At 29.0% G+C, this 15787-nt stretch overlaps 1 protein-coding gene across 1 annotated transcript; it reads left to right on the top strand.

The window, feature by feature from the left end:
- The first annotated feature begins 11488 nt into the window (after nt 1-11488).
- Nucleotides 11489-13331, top strand: IPT5 (isopentenyltransferase 5). The gene is made up of 2 exons (XM_047310772.2): nt 11489-11744; nt 12098-13331. Exon 2 carries the CDS (start codon nt 12112-12114, stop codon nt 13096-13098), a length of 987 nt encoding a protein of 328 aa, XP_047166728.1. The 5' UTR covers nt 11489-11744; nt 12098-12111; the 3' UTR covers nt 13099-13331.
- The last annotated feature ends 2456 nt before the right edge of the window (nt 13332-15787 follow it).

Here is a 15787-nt window from a genome sequence, read left to right on the forward strand (position 1 = left end):
ATTGTTTAGTAAATCAACTCAATTTAATCTCTTATTAATAAGTCGAATTTTTTTTAATTTGGTTTAATCCCCATAGTTTAACCTATTAATTGAATTTTTAGTGAGTCGAGTTCATGATTATTCTGTATCAAAATTTCAAAATAAAATTTCAACCTAACTTGGTTCAAACTAGTGATAGGTCGGGTTTTAGCTCATCATTTCAATTTATTTTGACAATACTAATTATATATTTTGTTAAATGCCAATTTATTGTGCAAAATAAGATTTCAAAAGCAAATTTGTAAAATGCGTAAATGTTATTTAATGAACAATAATATTTTTTATATTCTCATTACATATATCTTTAGCAACATGTTATAAAGAATACATTTTGAAGAGTTATTTACAAAACATTTACATGCATAAAGGAAACAAGTTCACAAATTGTTGAATATCTCTAAAATATTGTTCAGATTCTTTAAAAATGTTTCGTCATTTAAAATATTGTACTAAACTCCTTTTTCATATTCTTCTATTTTAGACTTTGTGATTTGAAAACATAGACTTAATTGTTTTTATGTCTTTTATGTTAAAGTAATCTTACTCATGTAATCATTTTAAAATTCTTTTGATCATAGTTTAAGAAATTGTAGGCGTTTTAAAAGCAGCCGTTATTTTACTAGACAAAAATATCCTTATATATCATTCCTCTCAACCCTTTCTCTTTCCTCTTTCTCACTCTAATCTTTTCTGTCATCCCTACTCTAGCTCCAATTGAAAAAATCAGAAACACTTGTCGTTAAACAATATTACAAAAAAATGATTTTATAATAAGTTATTGGTAATTGGCTTGGAAAAAAATCAGAAACACTCATTAAAAAATTTCTTACAAAAAATGACTTTATAATGAGTTTTCATTTTATAATTTTTGTTGTATATAATTTTATCTAATTTTCACAAGCATAATGACATCCGAAAGAATTGATAATTGGCCGGAAGAGTTTTTTTAGAGATGATGATTCAACATATGCAGATGATGAAATTAGAGAGGTCAATGTGAAGATGGTGAAATTGAAGAGATCTTGAATGAACCTTTGTCTGAAGGTGAATATGTCAATAACTCAACTCTTTACAAAGGCAAATTTTTTATAAAGGCTAAGTGTTTCTGATTTTTTCAATTGGGACTACGATAGGAATGACCGAGAAAAAGTTGGAGTGAGAGAGATGAAAGAGAAAGGATTGAGAGGAATGAGAGAGGTGAGTAAGGGTTTGAGGTTTTCTTTTTTAAGTTTTGATATATAAAGGCGTACGCGTTAGCAAACTCATATATATATATATATGGGTTTGCTAACGCGCGTATGCCTGTTTTTCAGTTGGTTGTGTACCGGGTTTTAGTAGACAAAAATACCCTTATATATCATGGATTCTAAGTTTTAAGTTTAAGGGTATTTTAATAATTTTCATTCTCAAAAGTAAAAAAAGAAACCCCCAAACCCTTACTCATCTCTCTCATTCCTCTGAATCTTTTCTCTTTCATCTCTCTCACTCAAATCCTTTTCTTTGTCATTCCTACTGTATCCCCAATTGAAAAAATAAAAAATCATTTTCTCTGTTATCCTTACTGTAGCCCCAATTGAAAAAATAAAAAACACTTGTCGTTAAACAATCTTACAAAAAATGATTTTATAATGAGTTTTCATTTTATAATTTTTGTCTTATCTAATTTTATCCAATTTTCACAAGCATAAAGGAATTGGTAATTGACCTGGAAAAAATCAGAAATACTCGCTGTTAAACAATTTCTTACAAAAAATGATTTTATAATGAGTTTTCATTTTATAATTTTTGTCTTACCTAATTTTCACAAGCATAATGACATCAGAGGAATTGGTAATTGGCCTGGAAAAAATCAGAAACACTCGATGTTAAATAATTTCTTACAAAAAATAATTTTATAATGAGTTTTCATTTTATAATCGTATATAATTTTATCTAATTTTCACAAAACATCCAAAAGAATTAGTAATTGGCTTGGAGGGTTTTTTTTTAGAGATGATGATTCAACATATGCAGATGATGAAATTAGAGAGGTTAGTGAAGATGATGAAATTGAAGAGATCTTGAATGAACCTTTGCTTGAAGATGAATATGTCAATGACTCAACTCTTTACACAGACAAATTGTTTAAAGGCAAGTCTTTCTGATTTTTTCAATTGGGACGGATGACAGAGAAAAGGTTGGAGTGAGAGAAATGAAAGAGAAAAAGTTGAGAGAAATGAGAGAGGTGAGTAAGGGTTTGGGGGTTTTTTTTTTTTTTTAAGTTTTGAGACTAAAAATTATTAAAATACCCTTAACCTTCAAACTTAGAATCCATGATATATATAAGAGTATTTTTGTGTACTAAAACCCGGTATAAATTGCTAAAATGTATCAACTGAAAAATAGACGTGGCGTTAGCAAACCCCGTGTGTGTATATATATATATATATATATATATATATATATATATATATATATATATATATATATATATATATATATATATATATATATATATATATATATATATATGAATGTTTTTCGCTGCGTAAATGGTGGCTGTGTTTTCTTTTGTGTGTGTACATTTATGAACAGGGTCGCATGATTTAAAGGCATTGATATTTCAATTGTATTTTCTAATTTAAAATACCAATGTCTATATTTATTTTATTAAAACTGTTAACTGAGTATAAAACTATCACTGGTTTTTATCTGAATATGATTGAAAAACTACTTTTAATATAATATATATTTTATTTTGCATTTGAAGACAAAAATTTTAATTTTTGGTAAAAATATACCTCACAATGAGAAGATGTAAAATTATTTTTTAATTATTAGTATCGATAAAATTGCGATACTATTAGAGTTAGATAAATTGCTTCTAACGTGATACAAATAATTAAATTTTTTAAATAATAAAATAAAATTTATTTTTAAATTGTTTTAATAAATAAATATTTTTTAAGTATTAAATTTAATGGACACTAATAGAAACTATTTCTGACTTACGTATAGTATAAATATTTAAAAAAGTTAGAGCACCCTAAATGTTTCCTTTATGACATTTATTCTCCATTGATGATAAAAAAAAAAAGTTAGACATTAATATAGTCAGCTTAACTTAGGCTAATAAAATAACATAGTATTACAAGTATTTTTTTTTTAATTATTATAACAGTAATAATTTTGTAGAATTTCAAATTTTAATTTATACGTGGAAACTCTCATTAATATAAAATCTATATATATAATTTATTATAAAGATTCATAGATAAATTATAATTAGTATTATCCACATATATTACCATCACAGTTAACAATATAAAAAATTATCGGTAACGTTCGTGAATTAATTACAACTTTTATTATTGACAATTGTTATCTTGATGTCTTGTCACTATAATTATTAATGGTTTCATTTCGTCAATATATTTGATTGAAATTTAGACAACTGATTTATCGCCTAATTTGATAATTTTTTTTATATACTACAAGGAGAGGAATGAGAATTGAGAAGAAAAGACGAAGGAGTTGAAAAAGGAAGAGAGATAGAAAAATATGACGATGCGATCGAGAAAGAAAATGAAATGACAAATCTTCCCACCCAAATTTTTTCTCTTATTCATAATCATAAATCTCTTCACACATATTATTATCATTCACACTCATTTCACCCTCACCTATTTTCTTATTTCACATATTCATCTCTTTCAATTGTACTCATGTTCTTCTATCATCCTCTTTATTCAAATTCATTTACCTATCCACCAATTTTTTTTATTTATATTTGATTTTTGTCTAACAAGGATATATATTTTTTTGTTAAATTACTGCCTTAGAATCACTTTTAAAATAAAAATGCATTAGCATTGACACAACCAACATTAAATTGCTTTAAATAAAACATATATGTAAAAATTAGTGTCAAGTCTACATTACTTATAATTGCCTTCAAAATTGACACCGATAATTTAGTATATATATGCAATGTAAATATGAAGCTATAGTAGTTAATTAACATTGACTATTGATCCACGTTGAATAACTATTTGTTTTGTAATTTGTGTTAAAAAGTAACATAAAAAATTAACTTTAACAAAAAGAAATTATAAATAGATACTTTGATATTTTATTTTATTTTAACTAATGGTTCGATGTTTGTTCAGCATATTATTTTTAACAAAACAGTATCTATTTTTTTTGATGGAAAATATACTTACATTTGGTTTTCACCAATATTGTGACTATCATTAATTTTTTTTGTCAATTATTATGATTGTTACTAATTTCTAAAAAAAAATTCTCCAATCTGTAATTTGAGAAAAACTGGTGATAAACATAAAGAGGATGATAATCTAACCATTTTATTGACCAATGTTCAGATTTATGAAAAAATAACGCATAATGTTGTCTTTTAAAGAAAAAGAAGGCAGCTATATATAACAAATATATGAAAGAAAAAAAAACATTTTTTTATTAGGAAATTATTAAATAATAATTGAATTTAGAGAAAAAATAATTAATTACTATATTTAATTTCACATATTTTACCAAATTTTTAAAGTTTAGCAAATACAAAAACAACACCGTTTCATAAAATTGGAAGCTTACTTTAGCTTTTGAAAATATATATGAAAGTTGATGGTAAAATATACGAAAAATAGGTGAGTGATAAAATTCGTAAAATAATAAGGGCTGGGTTTATAATATGCATAGGAAAATGTTTACTTTAGATGTTTCTTCTTCCTCCTGATTATAAAGTGATCACTGAGGATAGAAATTATTCAAAGAGTGCTTAATCTTCAAGCTGAAAACTTGACCAGTTTGATGAATCTTTCTCAAATTATTATGTCCACCCAGATCGTACATAAGTTTGTTATTCATCAAAATCAAAATATCCGTTTTCAACGTAAAAGTAATCTATTTTTTAAAAGATGGGGATTGAAATTTATCATAAAGGTAGGCAGAATAATTAATAAAAGATTATATCGTTAAGGAAAGCATACAAAATCTCAAAGACAAGACAAGGCAGTGATTGCACTTGTGCTTTACAAAATACTAAAAATTAGTTTCATCTGTAAATGATTATAAATTATTTTAGTACACTTAAAATAGATTGGTGAAAATGTTGAGTGAAAATAAGAAAGATGAAATAGATAAAATTTCTTATTTTTTTATAAAATAGTTATAAATTTTTGTTAAATTAAAATTCATCATTAACTGAAAATGCTTTCATTATTTAATGATTAAAAATTATCAGAAAATCAATTGCTAAAAATCCAAATCATATAATTTCCTGTATATTTCACAAAAAAAAAGTGTAAAACTCCCATTTCTTCTTAACAATATTTTTGTCAGATCAAACACATTTTATATTTCATTTGTAACTGTTTTTTCATCTCCTTTTTTTCTCGGGCATAAGAAAAACATGTTAGAAATGAACTTAGTCGACATCAACTCTTGAACGGCAATGATGAACAATAATATAAACAAATAAAGAAAAAGAATTAATAGGCACGTGTTGTAGGTTAGGTTGTAACCTCGTACTGTCGTACAGAAAATAAACTACGACAGTTTTGGTTAACTGCTAAGAGGGACATGAATTTAGCAATAGAGGAAGAACGATGTCTCACGTCTTATTGTATGGCATTCCAAACGAAGAATTTGATAATTTTGACGGCGCATTCGTGTTTATCCTTTGTTTGATTTCTTGAGAAGTGACATACAGCACTCGTGACGATTGAATTCTTGGATGCACTCATGCTGATGTAGCTGGTGATTAGAGACGCAGAGTCTTTATATATGCTGCTATATGGCTAATGGTTTTAGTTCAATAGTAGCAAGCATGAACCTCCGCAAAAAAAGGTAGGTTCAACATTTTCTGCCCAATAATTATGATATAAATTATTCTATAGTTCTTTTCTTTCAAAAAGAAAAGTATAATAGATCAAAGATAGAAACAAGTTGTGTCATCAATAAAGCAATTATGTGCATGCTGGGATACCGGAGTCTAGGTTAAATTCATGACCTTATCTTAGTGATATGACATATTATTTTTTTCGTCACACTTATCCTAATGATTTAATGCTCAGAGTTGCAATCTTGTTTTCACAACGTAGTCAACTTTTTTGTTTGAGATTAGAAACTTCAGAAAAAGGGAAAATTTTTATCTATACTTTACTCTTTTGTTGAGTGTATAATTCTTTAAGCTTGTGGAGGTGGCAATTTAAGTGGCTAGTAATTTACATATGCACTTAGAGCAGCACATGTGACTAGAAAATTTTTGGATAAGAATTTATTTAAATTTATTATTTAAAATAATCATTTGATTATTGTGTGCAAAGACCGTATTCCTTAAAAGTTTATTATAGAAAACAATTTTTAAGAAAAAATCAAAATAGCATTTGAAAAATGTTTTTTTTTTTTTTAAAAACGCTGATCTTGTTACAGCTAATTATGGGTAAGTTCTTGACTGATATTCTCTGCTGTTTATTTACCATCTTTAGTTTTTGGTGGGTTCAGTTTAATTATGGATCATTTTATTATTTTAATAAGTTAGAGAGTAAGTTTTCGTTCATTATTTTTGAGTTAAGAGTAGTTTAATAAAATTTTTGAGTTAAACCTATCAATTTGACCTAATTGTAGAACTTAGTTCACAATCATGGATAAATAGACGGAAGAGAGTACATGAGACGACGTGAGATTGAAATGTTGAAGAAAATTTGCCCACATGATATGTCAATGTTCACTTAATTATCAATGATTTGACATCAGAAATTGCTTCTTTTCTTCCTAATGAGCTTAAACATACAGAGACTTTTCTATTCCAAGTTAAATAAAACTCATGAGTGGAGTGATGACATCTTAAAACTGAATCTTATTTCCCTCAAATCGGAAAAACTAAGGGAGAGAACATTTTTAAAAATAAGAATTGCGTGTAATTTTTAAAAATCATATATGTTCTTTAAATATATTTAAATTTATATTATATATGAATTTTATAAACAAAAAAGAATCATAAAAATATAAATGAGCACATAATGATAATTCAAATAAATATTTTCATTATTTACTTATGATGAAACATTTTTTTTATAAGTAAAAAAATATATTAAATAAGATAAATTAGATTTTCCCGACACGTACAAATAAATATATATGATTTTTTTCCTTTATCAGCAATTTCTTTAAGTAGTTCAAAATAAACTGTTTTTTTTATTAATTTATCAGTCATATTCAATTTAAACCTATATATTTTTTAGAAAAAGTTTGTTTGACACCAGTTACTACTGTTTGATAACTCTTTGTAGAAGTAAAATAGTCTTCAGAAAAAATGAACTTTTGAATTTAAAAAAAAAGAAAAAAATAATTAAAAATGTATCAAATAGGTATAAAAACATTCTTGATATCAAAATACGATTGCCCTGTGTTACATGAATAACGTCACACATAAAAGGCCCAACATTTTTCTACCAAAAACACTAGGTAACATACATTAAAGAGAAGAATTATACTATGTTTTCTTCCATCCATTGTAGTCTTTCTTGAACAGATCAAACAATTGTACATAAAAGGAGATAAAGTATCTAATTACCTTTTTTTGGTCCTTGCATGTTCCTCTTCCTTTCCACCTTGATCCTTGATCCGGAGACAATATAATTCACATGTAAATGCTTACGTTAAATTATCTCCTAAACTGTAACACGAAGAAGTATAAACTAATGTAAAAGTAATATTTAATTCTACTAAATTAAAGTATGAAAAACTGAATTAAGTTTATCAAAAGAGAAATTAATTTTCAGTTAAACCTTTAAAAACTGATACTAGAAGAACAGTTGATCAGCGCATTATTTAAAATAACACGAGAGCTGAAAACAAAAATTATTTGCACCATCGTATACAGCTGTGCTTGAAGTTAACTATTTAGGTGAACTTTCAATGTTGTGATTTTTGTGTATATAAAAGAATATAACAAAGTTTGGAATGCTGAAAGCATTGAGAACTGAATGAAAAAAAGAAATATAGAAGCACATCGACATAAGAATGTTAAAGAAAGTGTGATGATTAAGTAAGAAAGGAATGTATAAAGACAAGATCAACGAGGGGACCAAAATAAAATGTTATTAAAGATCGAGAAAACTGTATCAAAACAAAAGAACATGATTGCAACAGAAAAGATATTCAAAAAAATGCGATTGAGACATGAACTAAACCTAAATCAAGAGAGAAGTTATTTGTTTGTAATAACTGTTGCAAAATGTAGTTTCAATATATTTACTTAATTAATTAATGTAATTTTTCTTTTATTTATTTTTAGTTTAACTATCAAAAAAAGAGTGGAAATATAAGTTATGAATACAATTCAAACACTTTGATAATGTTTGAAAACGGGAAAAATGATAAATTCAATGGTTGAAACAATTTGGGTCACCATTTCATAGATTTTCTTTATCAATTTTATTTTTATCTTTAATAATGTACTTTAGTACAATTTACATTCTTACAAACTTATATCTCCGTTATTTTCTTCATCTACTTTCTTCTCCATTTTTACTTATTTTTTATCTTTATCCACCATTTTATCTCAAAATACAAAAAAAAAAATATATTATTAGATAAAAATGCACGAATTCTTTACTGAAATATATATTGAGAGAATTTGGTTATTTAAACATATTTAGGACATTAATTGATAACGTAGGTGAGTTATTCATCAAATTTGTGTTAATAGTAGATTCATAATTATCAAAATACTATAATTTAGATTAAAAGTATTAATTTATTATAACTACCTTGGATCACATCAAATCATAATCTTCCAAAAAGAGAATCAAATAATAAAAATATCATAGTAATAAAATAAGAATTCTATTAAATCCTTAAACATCCTATGAAACACTTGTGCACAATTTATTATAATCCTTTCATAAATCTGATAGTCTTTTTCATGTTGGAATTAGAGATAAGACCAAATTATAATATATAAGCGGGATGCAAACTTCAATGTACAAACCGATTTTGTGGGATTGAATTAAGCTTAAAATTCACTTCTTAATACTTTCTCATTTTTTATATATGATTTGTCAATTATAATTACTCTATTTTTTATATCGACTTTTGATTTCAAATGATGATTGAAATAACGTAGCCATAGTTCTGCTTAATTTTTATTAAAACACTAGTAATCGAATAGTATATTAGACACTCGATTAACCAAATTTTAATCACTGGAATAAAATCTATTATATACTTCTCACTAGAGTTTTAATAATAGAGTTTAATAGACCTTGTTTCTAATGCATTAATAGAGTTTAATAGACTTTGTACATGTGAAATTAATTGCTTGGCTGAAATATACTTTTGAGCAATTATTCCAATAAAATTTTAGGAAAACTTGTCATCCAATAGTCAACGAGAATATATTGTCATGTCAAAAATCAACTTAATAAAACATAGCTGAAAAGTAATGTTGAAACACCAGCTAATATTGCGGGAAAAAATTGTTGTACACATGATATTAGCCACAATTAAAGTATATTCATCACTTAAGTGTTTGAGAATATTGTTTTTGATTGTGGGATCCAGTTAATTGAGCATAATTAATTGAATTGCTTCTATTAGGTTGATTTGAATTTGCAATTATTATCCAGTCTAAAATTTAAATTCAATAAAATACATTGAAATTCATATTCATTTAAATAGGTACAAAGGATGTAGATATTTTGAATCTATTTTAAAATTAAATTAAATCACATTTATATATATTTAATTTAGATAAAATTAACATTAAAATCAAGACTTTTATATGTAATATATAATTTTAGTTGTTTTATTCAGGATATGAGTGTTTGATGATTTTAATATTTTCTTCTTCTTTTCTATATATTCATTATTTTCCTCACTGCTTGATAAATTTTTTGTTTATAAACATTTTCTGTATTTTTTATGTTGTGAATATATATAATAGATTTTCTTATTAAGACCAAAATGATTGCATTTCAAACGAAACCGAATTTAAAATATTCATTTAAGGTTAATCCGAGAACATCTCTTAATCGATAAAACTATTCTAATCTAAATTAATAAAAGAATTATCTTCATCAAACAAATTTTAGGATGAAAATTAATTTAAAAAATTTTAAAGATCTAAAAAAGTATTTCGTTTAAATCCAATTAATTTAATTGAATTTAAAATGTAAAAAATATAAATTTGAATTTGAAATAAAAAAAACACATATTTTGACGCTACTTGACCTTACAATCTATATTATTTTAACAATTTGGTACACTTGTTAGGAAGAGAACACTACACTAAGTATAATGTAAATCAAATTTCAAAATAAAAGAATGATTAATATTATGAAGCTTGATTTTGTCCTATATTGTTTAATTTAATATTATGAGATGTTGTTATTTTTTTACTATATAAACAATCATATATAAAATCAACGTAAATCAAACTTTAAAACAAGAGAATGATTATTATAGAACTTGATTTAGTCTTATATATTTTAATACTACGAGACACTATTATCTTTTTTTTTATAAGCAACCATATGTAAAACTTGAAATATATATTAAATTAAATAAAAATACTTTAAGTATATTCCTAATGTAAAAATATACATTATATGCTCGATAAATTCTTTTGTTTTTCTTTTTTTTTATCTTCTTCCTAACCATATATATATATATATATATATATATATATATATATATATATATATATATATATATATATATATATATATATATATATATTAAGTTCTCATATTTTTGCGTATAATGTCAAAGATTTTTGTTGGAACAATTCATATATAAAAACAATAAATCTTTTGAATTTATTTCTGTGGAAAAAAATTAATAATGGTGTCAGAACTTGAATATAACCGTTCTGGGATAAAATCCAACTTAGAAACTGTTAAAAATATAACGTTTATGGTGGTGAAACTGAATTTTAGAAAAAAAAACTATTAAAAATATAAACGAGTTGGAAACATTTTTCGTAAAGTAAAAATAAGAAAGATAAGTGAGATATGAAAAGGTGATATTAACTTACACCATGTGATATTAGCAGTGGTACGAAGGAAAAATATTGATAATTTTTGTATGAATAGGAAGAGCAATATCGGGGAAAAATGAAGTGAAAAATGTTAATTTGTAAAGGAAAATGAATATTTATTGTGTGAGAAATGAAGAAATATAAAGGTGTAAGAGATATAAGATTTGTTTATCTTTTTGGAGAAAACTGATGAGAGGTGGAGGCACTTTTTGGTGTGGTGTGGACCAGGAGTCAGTGTTAGTTTACGCATAACACTAATTACGAGTTCCTTTTAGGACTTATTAACTTCTTATCTTCTTTCATTACTTTAATTTGTTGAAACACCGAGGTCAGTAAGTATTCTTCAAGTTTTCAACGAAGCCACCGATGTGGGCCTCTCTATAAATTATAAATACCGCGTCTTCGTTTCTCATGCCAGAAAATCCACTCACTGATCCATCCCTCCATCGCTTCCCCCAACTAATCGAAACAAAACCTTCTATTCTAATTCTATTCAACCACTTTCACACAACACCACCCTCCTATTCCTCCCACACCATTTCATATTCACCACACACAAACTATTCTTCCTCCTCCTTCTTCAACAACCTAAGCTCTGTGCACAACACTACTCCTTTATACTCATTTTTTTCCACCGCTCGCCGCGTCTTTGACACTGACGGTACGTACTCTTACCGTGGTCCATGTAAATTTCATCTGCGTTACTGTAATTTTTTATTTTTTTCCCTTTTACTGTATGCCCTTCGTCGTTACTTTGCTTATCCCCTGCTTTAGCCACTCTGTTTCTGTACTTAGTATATTTCATTCCCTCCTCAATATATTCCCTTATATCCTTTCAGACTAAACTCCCACTTCTCAAATATATAAATTTAGTTGTGTTACTTATCCATTCGGTGGTGGATTAAACTGAAAAAGAATTGCGGTAACAATTTGTTTATAAATTAATGGTAGTATGAGGTGGAATGGATTACTGGAAGTGAATTAAAAAAGGAAAGGTTTGGTCAACTGTTGCAGGTTGTGGTTAAAAAATGAAGATCTCAATATCAGCCTGCGCCTGCAAGCAAGAGCTGCCCCTAGTAAGTTTCCAAAAGGGGCTAACGATGGAGTCGTTGTTTCATCATCGGAGTAAGGACAAGGTGATAATCATAATGGGAGCCACGGGTACCGGCAAGACGAAGTTGGCCGTAGACGTGGCAAAACACTTCCAACCAGCGGAGATAGTGAACTCCGACAAAATGCAAGTGTACAAGGGCCTCGACATCACCACGAACAAGGTCACTGAAGAAGAGTGTGGCGGGGTCCCACATCACCTGCTTGGCACTGTTGACCCTAATATAAATTTCACCGCCAGCGACTTCTGTCGCCACGCCACATCCGCAATTGATTCCATTGTGGAAAGGAATGGCTTACCCATCATTGCTGGAGGCTCCAATTCTTACTTGGACGCACTCGTGAATCATCACGCAGAGTTTCGGTTAAGGTACAAGTGTTGTTTCCTCTGGGTTGACGTCTCTCTCCCCGTGCTCCATTCCTCTCTTCAGGAACGTGTAGACCGCATGATCGACGCTGGTCAAGTGAGCGAGGTTCGCGAATTCTTCGATCCTCGCGCCGATTACACCCGAGGGATCCGAAGGGCCATTGGGGTGCCCGAATTCGACGACTTCCTACGCGCTGAAGCTTCTGGAACCGAGGACGAGACAACCAGAAAGAGACTTCTGGAGGCTGCCATTGCCAGGATCAAGATCAACAACTGCACGCTCGCCAACCGCCAGATTCAAAAGATTCACCGCCTCCACGGGTTGTGGAAACGGAACATGCACCGCCTCGACGCCACAGAGGTTTTCCTCGGCTCTCGCGACGCCTGGCACGACCACGTGCTCGCCAAGAGCCTGGTCATTCTTCACAAGTTCCTTTTCGAGGAAAAGAAAACGCACGTCCCCGCCGGAATCGTGTCCCCGAAAGACGTAATTGCAGCTGTTTCTGCGCCGTCGGTAGCAATGGCAGCAACCCATTAGGGGGAGGAAGTAGGGCCAGAGAATCTATACACAAAAGGCCTCACCGTAGCGCATGCTTCACACTGTGGCAGTCCATATCTTTTTTATTTATATATATTTCAGGTCATGTCATTGGTAGTAGAAAATGTTTTACTATATATATATATATATATATATGAATATAAATATATATATATAATATATTCTGTTTAACTTCATGACAGGTTATGTTAAAATATGAATGTATTTCTTTATTTGGAGGGTTCTTTAATCTTTAGGGTTACATCAGTATCAAGAATACTTAAGTGTATTCTGTATAAATAATTAAATATGTTGTTAATGGAGCATAGCATATACGATCCTAGCTTTGTTGGCCAACGTCGTGGACCTACAGTGTAACCGCTGCACTCGGGAAATGCTTGTTAAATTAGATACTGATGTGACGGAATTTTATTTTTTATTTTGGCGCATAAACTATGATCTTCTTACTGCATACATACATATGGTGTCAGGCACTGCCGCTGTGATTAATAATAATCATTAGGAAAAAATCTGAAGAAAAAAAAGATTTGAAGCCAGTCAGGGCGATAAGCTGCTGTCACTATCAATGTTAAAAAAATGAATGCATAAGAAATCTTCTTTTTTTCTAATTCTGTTGTGTGTAGCCAGTCGAGAGTAAATTTTTGTTGAAAAGTGTAGGCAGCATGAGAAGAAACAGTTGACGAGTGTACCCATCGATTAATGAAAACACTAACAAGTTGCGATTTCTTTTCTTGTTACTAGCTGGTGACAGAGGGTAGTAGCTTTTTTGAAACAGTTGACGGTTTGTGACACTGAAGAAAAAAACCGTTTAAAAACAAATTTTAAGGTAAGAAAGAGGTTTTTGTTTTAATCCCGGGTCGATATTGTGTGAGAGTTCACTGTTCATAGTTTACATTGACTTTGTAGGAATGTAAGTAACTGAAATGAAGTCAAAGGCAGCGAAAAGTGATTTCCTACATCCTTAAATATGGGTTTTAATCTAAAGGCATGGTGCTGTGGTGAAATATATAGATTGGAGTGTCCGAAGTACCCGCGTACAACAGAGGAGAAGCATTATTGGGATGCGTGAAAAACGGTTTGAAGTTGATGGGTTGTGGGGTAAGTATTGTAAACTAGGATACAGAAGGAGGAGATGTTAAAAGAAGAAAGAAGAAGAAGATGAAAGATGAATGGTTTTATTCTTATTTACTTTTTGGTGGCGTTCCGTACTGATAGTTTGTGGTGCACCTGGACGAGCATGATGATTTGAAAGTAGGGGTATTTGGTGGGTCCAGTTTAAAAGGTTGAATTTGATCACAGTTAGTGATTGATGTGTGATGAGAATTCCATGCCCCACTAGTGGTGGTGGGGGCCAGACAATAGAATGGCCTTTTGGTCTTTTCATCAGGCTCCTTTGGATTGGATTTGGTGTTGAACTTGGCTAAACCCTGCCTCCTTCCCACCATGAAAAAGTCATCGTAACATGTACTCCACTATATTAATATTCATACACTCACATAAATAAATTAATGCATTCTCAATCACCGTCTATTCAAGATCCGGCGGGTGATGAACCCCAACCCCAGTTCAACAAACACCAACACGATTATGTCTTCGGCTGCCTTCTCTTCATTTTCAAAGGTATACAATTCCTCTCCAATAGTTATCTTATCATCTTTTTTATATATAATATAAAACCTTAACTGCTCAAACACTGCTTTCTTTGTAAAAAAGTATGGAAACAATTACCCACCATATTCTTATGCTAAGTGTTTATTGGGAATCTAGAAAAACAGACAAAAGGGTTAGAAAATAAAAAGGTGGGGGCAAGCTCTTGAATAACCTCTATGTCTTCTTCATCTCACATGATTCCAACCAATATATAACACACAGCTTGCCTTTATACTCCCACTCACCACCCCATATTTTAAAAGTTAAAGTGGACCCATATTAAGGGCATATTTACAAATATATATATATATATATATATATATATATATATATATATACATCCTTTGTTCTTACGCACTTTTGCTTTTAATTCCCCTACCTCCCCTTTGGAGTATGGAGAATTTTACAAAAAAATTGCCAGTACTATATCAGGGAAATCCTTGAAAATTTAGACAAAAGGAAAACGTTACATATTTATATGTTTAACAATTCAATTGTATGGTCAAAATCACCTTTAGTAAAGTCATGGCTTTGCATCCCATATAAAAAGAAAAGGGAAAAAGAGACAGTATGAGTAATGATTTTCCACGAGCATCTTGGTCCACATCAAGCATGCATAGAATATATATTTTCCAAAGCTTATTATATAAAAGTATAGTATCAGTTCTTATCAGTTCACTAACTGTATGACAGTGATTTATACGCCTTTCATCACTATCAAATTATCTATATTTTAATTAATAGATATCATTATCAATTTCTAAGGTTACCACATAACACTTCTTCTGCCTGACATTTGTAAATGCTGGACTACACACAACTTGTAGTATATAATCAATATAACATTGCAGCCAACCGGAGTTTCTTACAAGCCTCGGTGGATCGATCATTATTTGTCTATATTCAGATCGATTCAAAATTATCATTAACCAAATGTAAAATATATTATCCATACATCAACAGCGTTCTTATTGTATTACCATATTTTAAAAACTTATTAATATGTCACTCTTCTGAA

Source organism: Vigna umbellata, chromosome 5, assembly GCF_029865625.1.
Source record: "Vigna umbellata cultivar VRB3 chromosome 5, Vumbellata_1.0, whole genome shotgun sequence".
NCBI lineage: Eukaryota > Viridiplantae > Streptophyta > Magnoliopsida > Fabales > Fabaceae > Vigna > Vigna umbellata.

Bases quoted from the DNA above. Each gene is read 5' to 3' on its own strand.
- IPT5 (XM_047310772.2), top strand. From the start codon at position 12,112: ATGAAGATCTCAATATCAGCCTGCGCCTGCAAGCAAGAGCTGCCCCTA.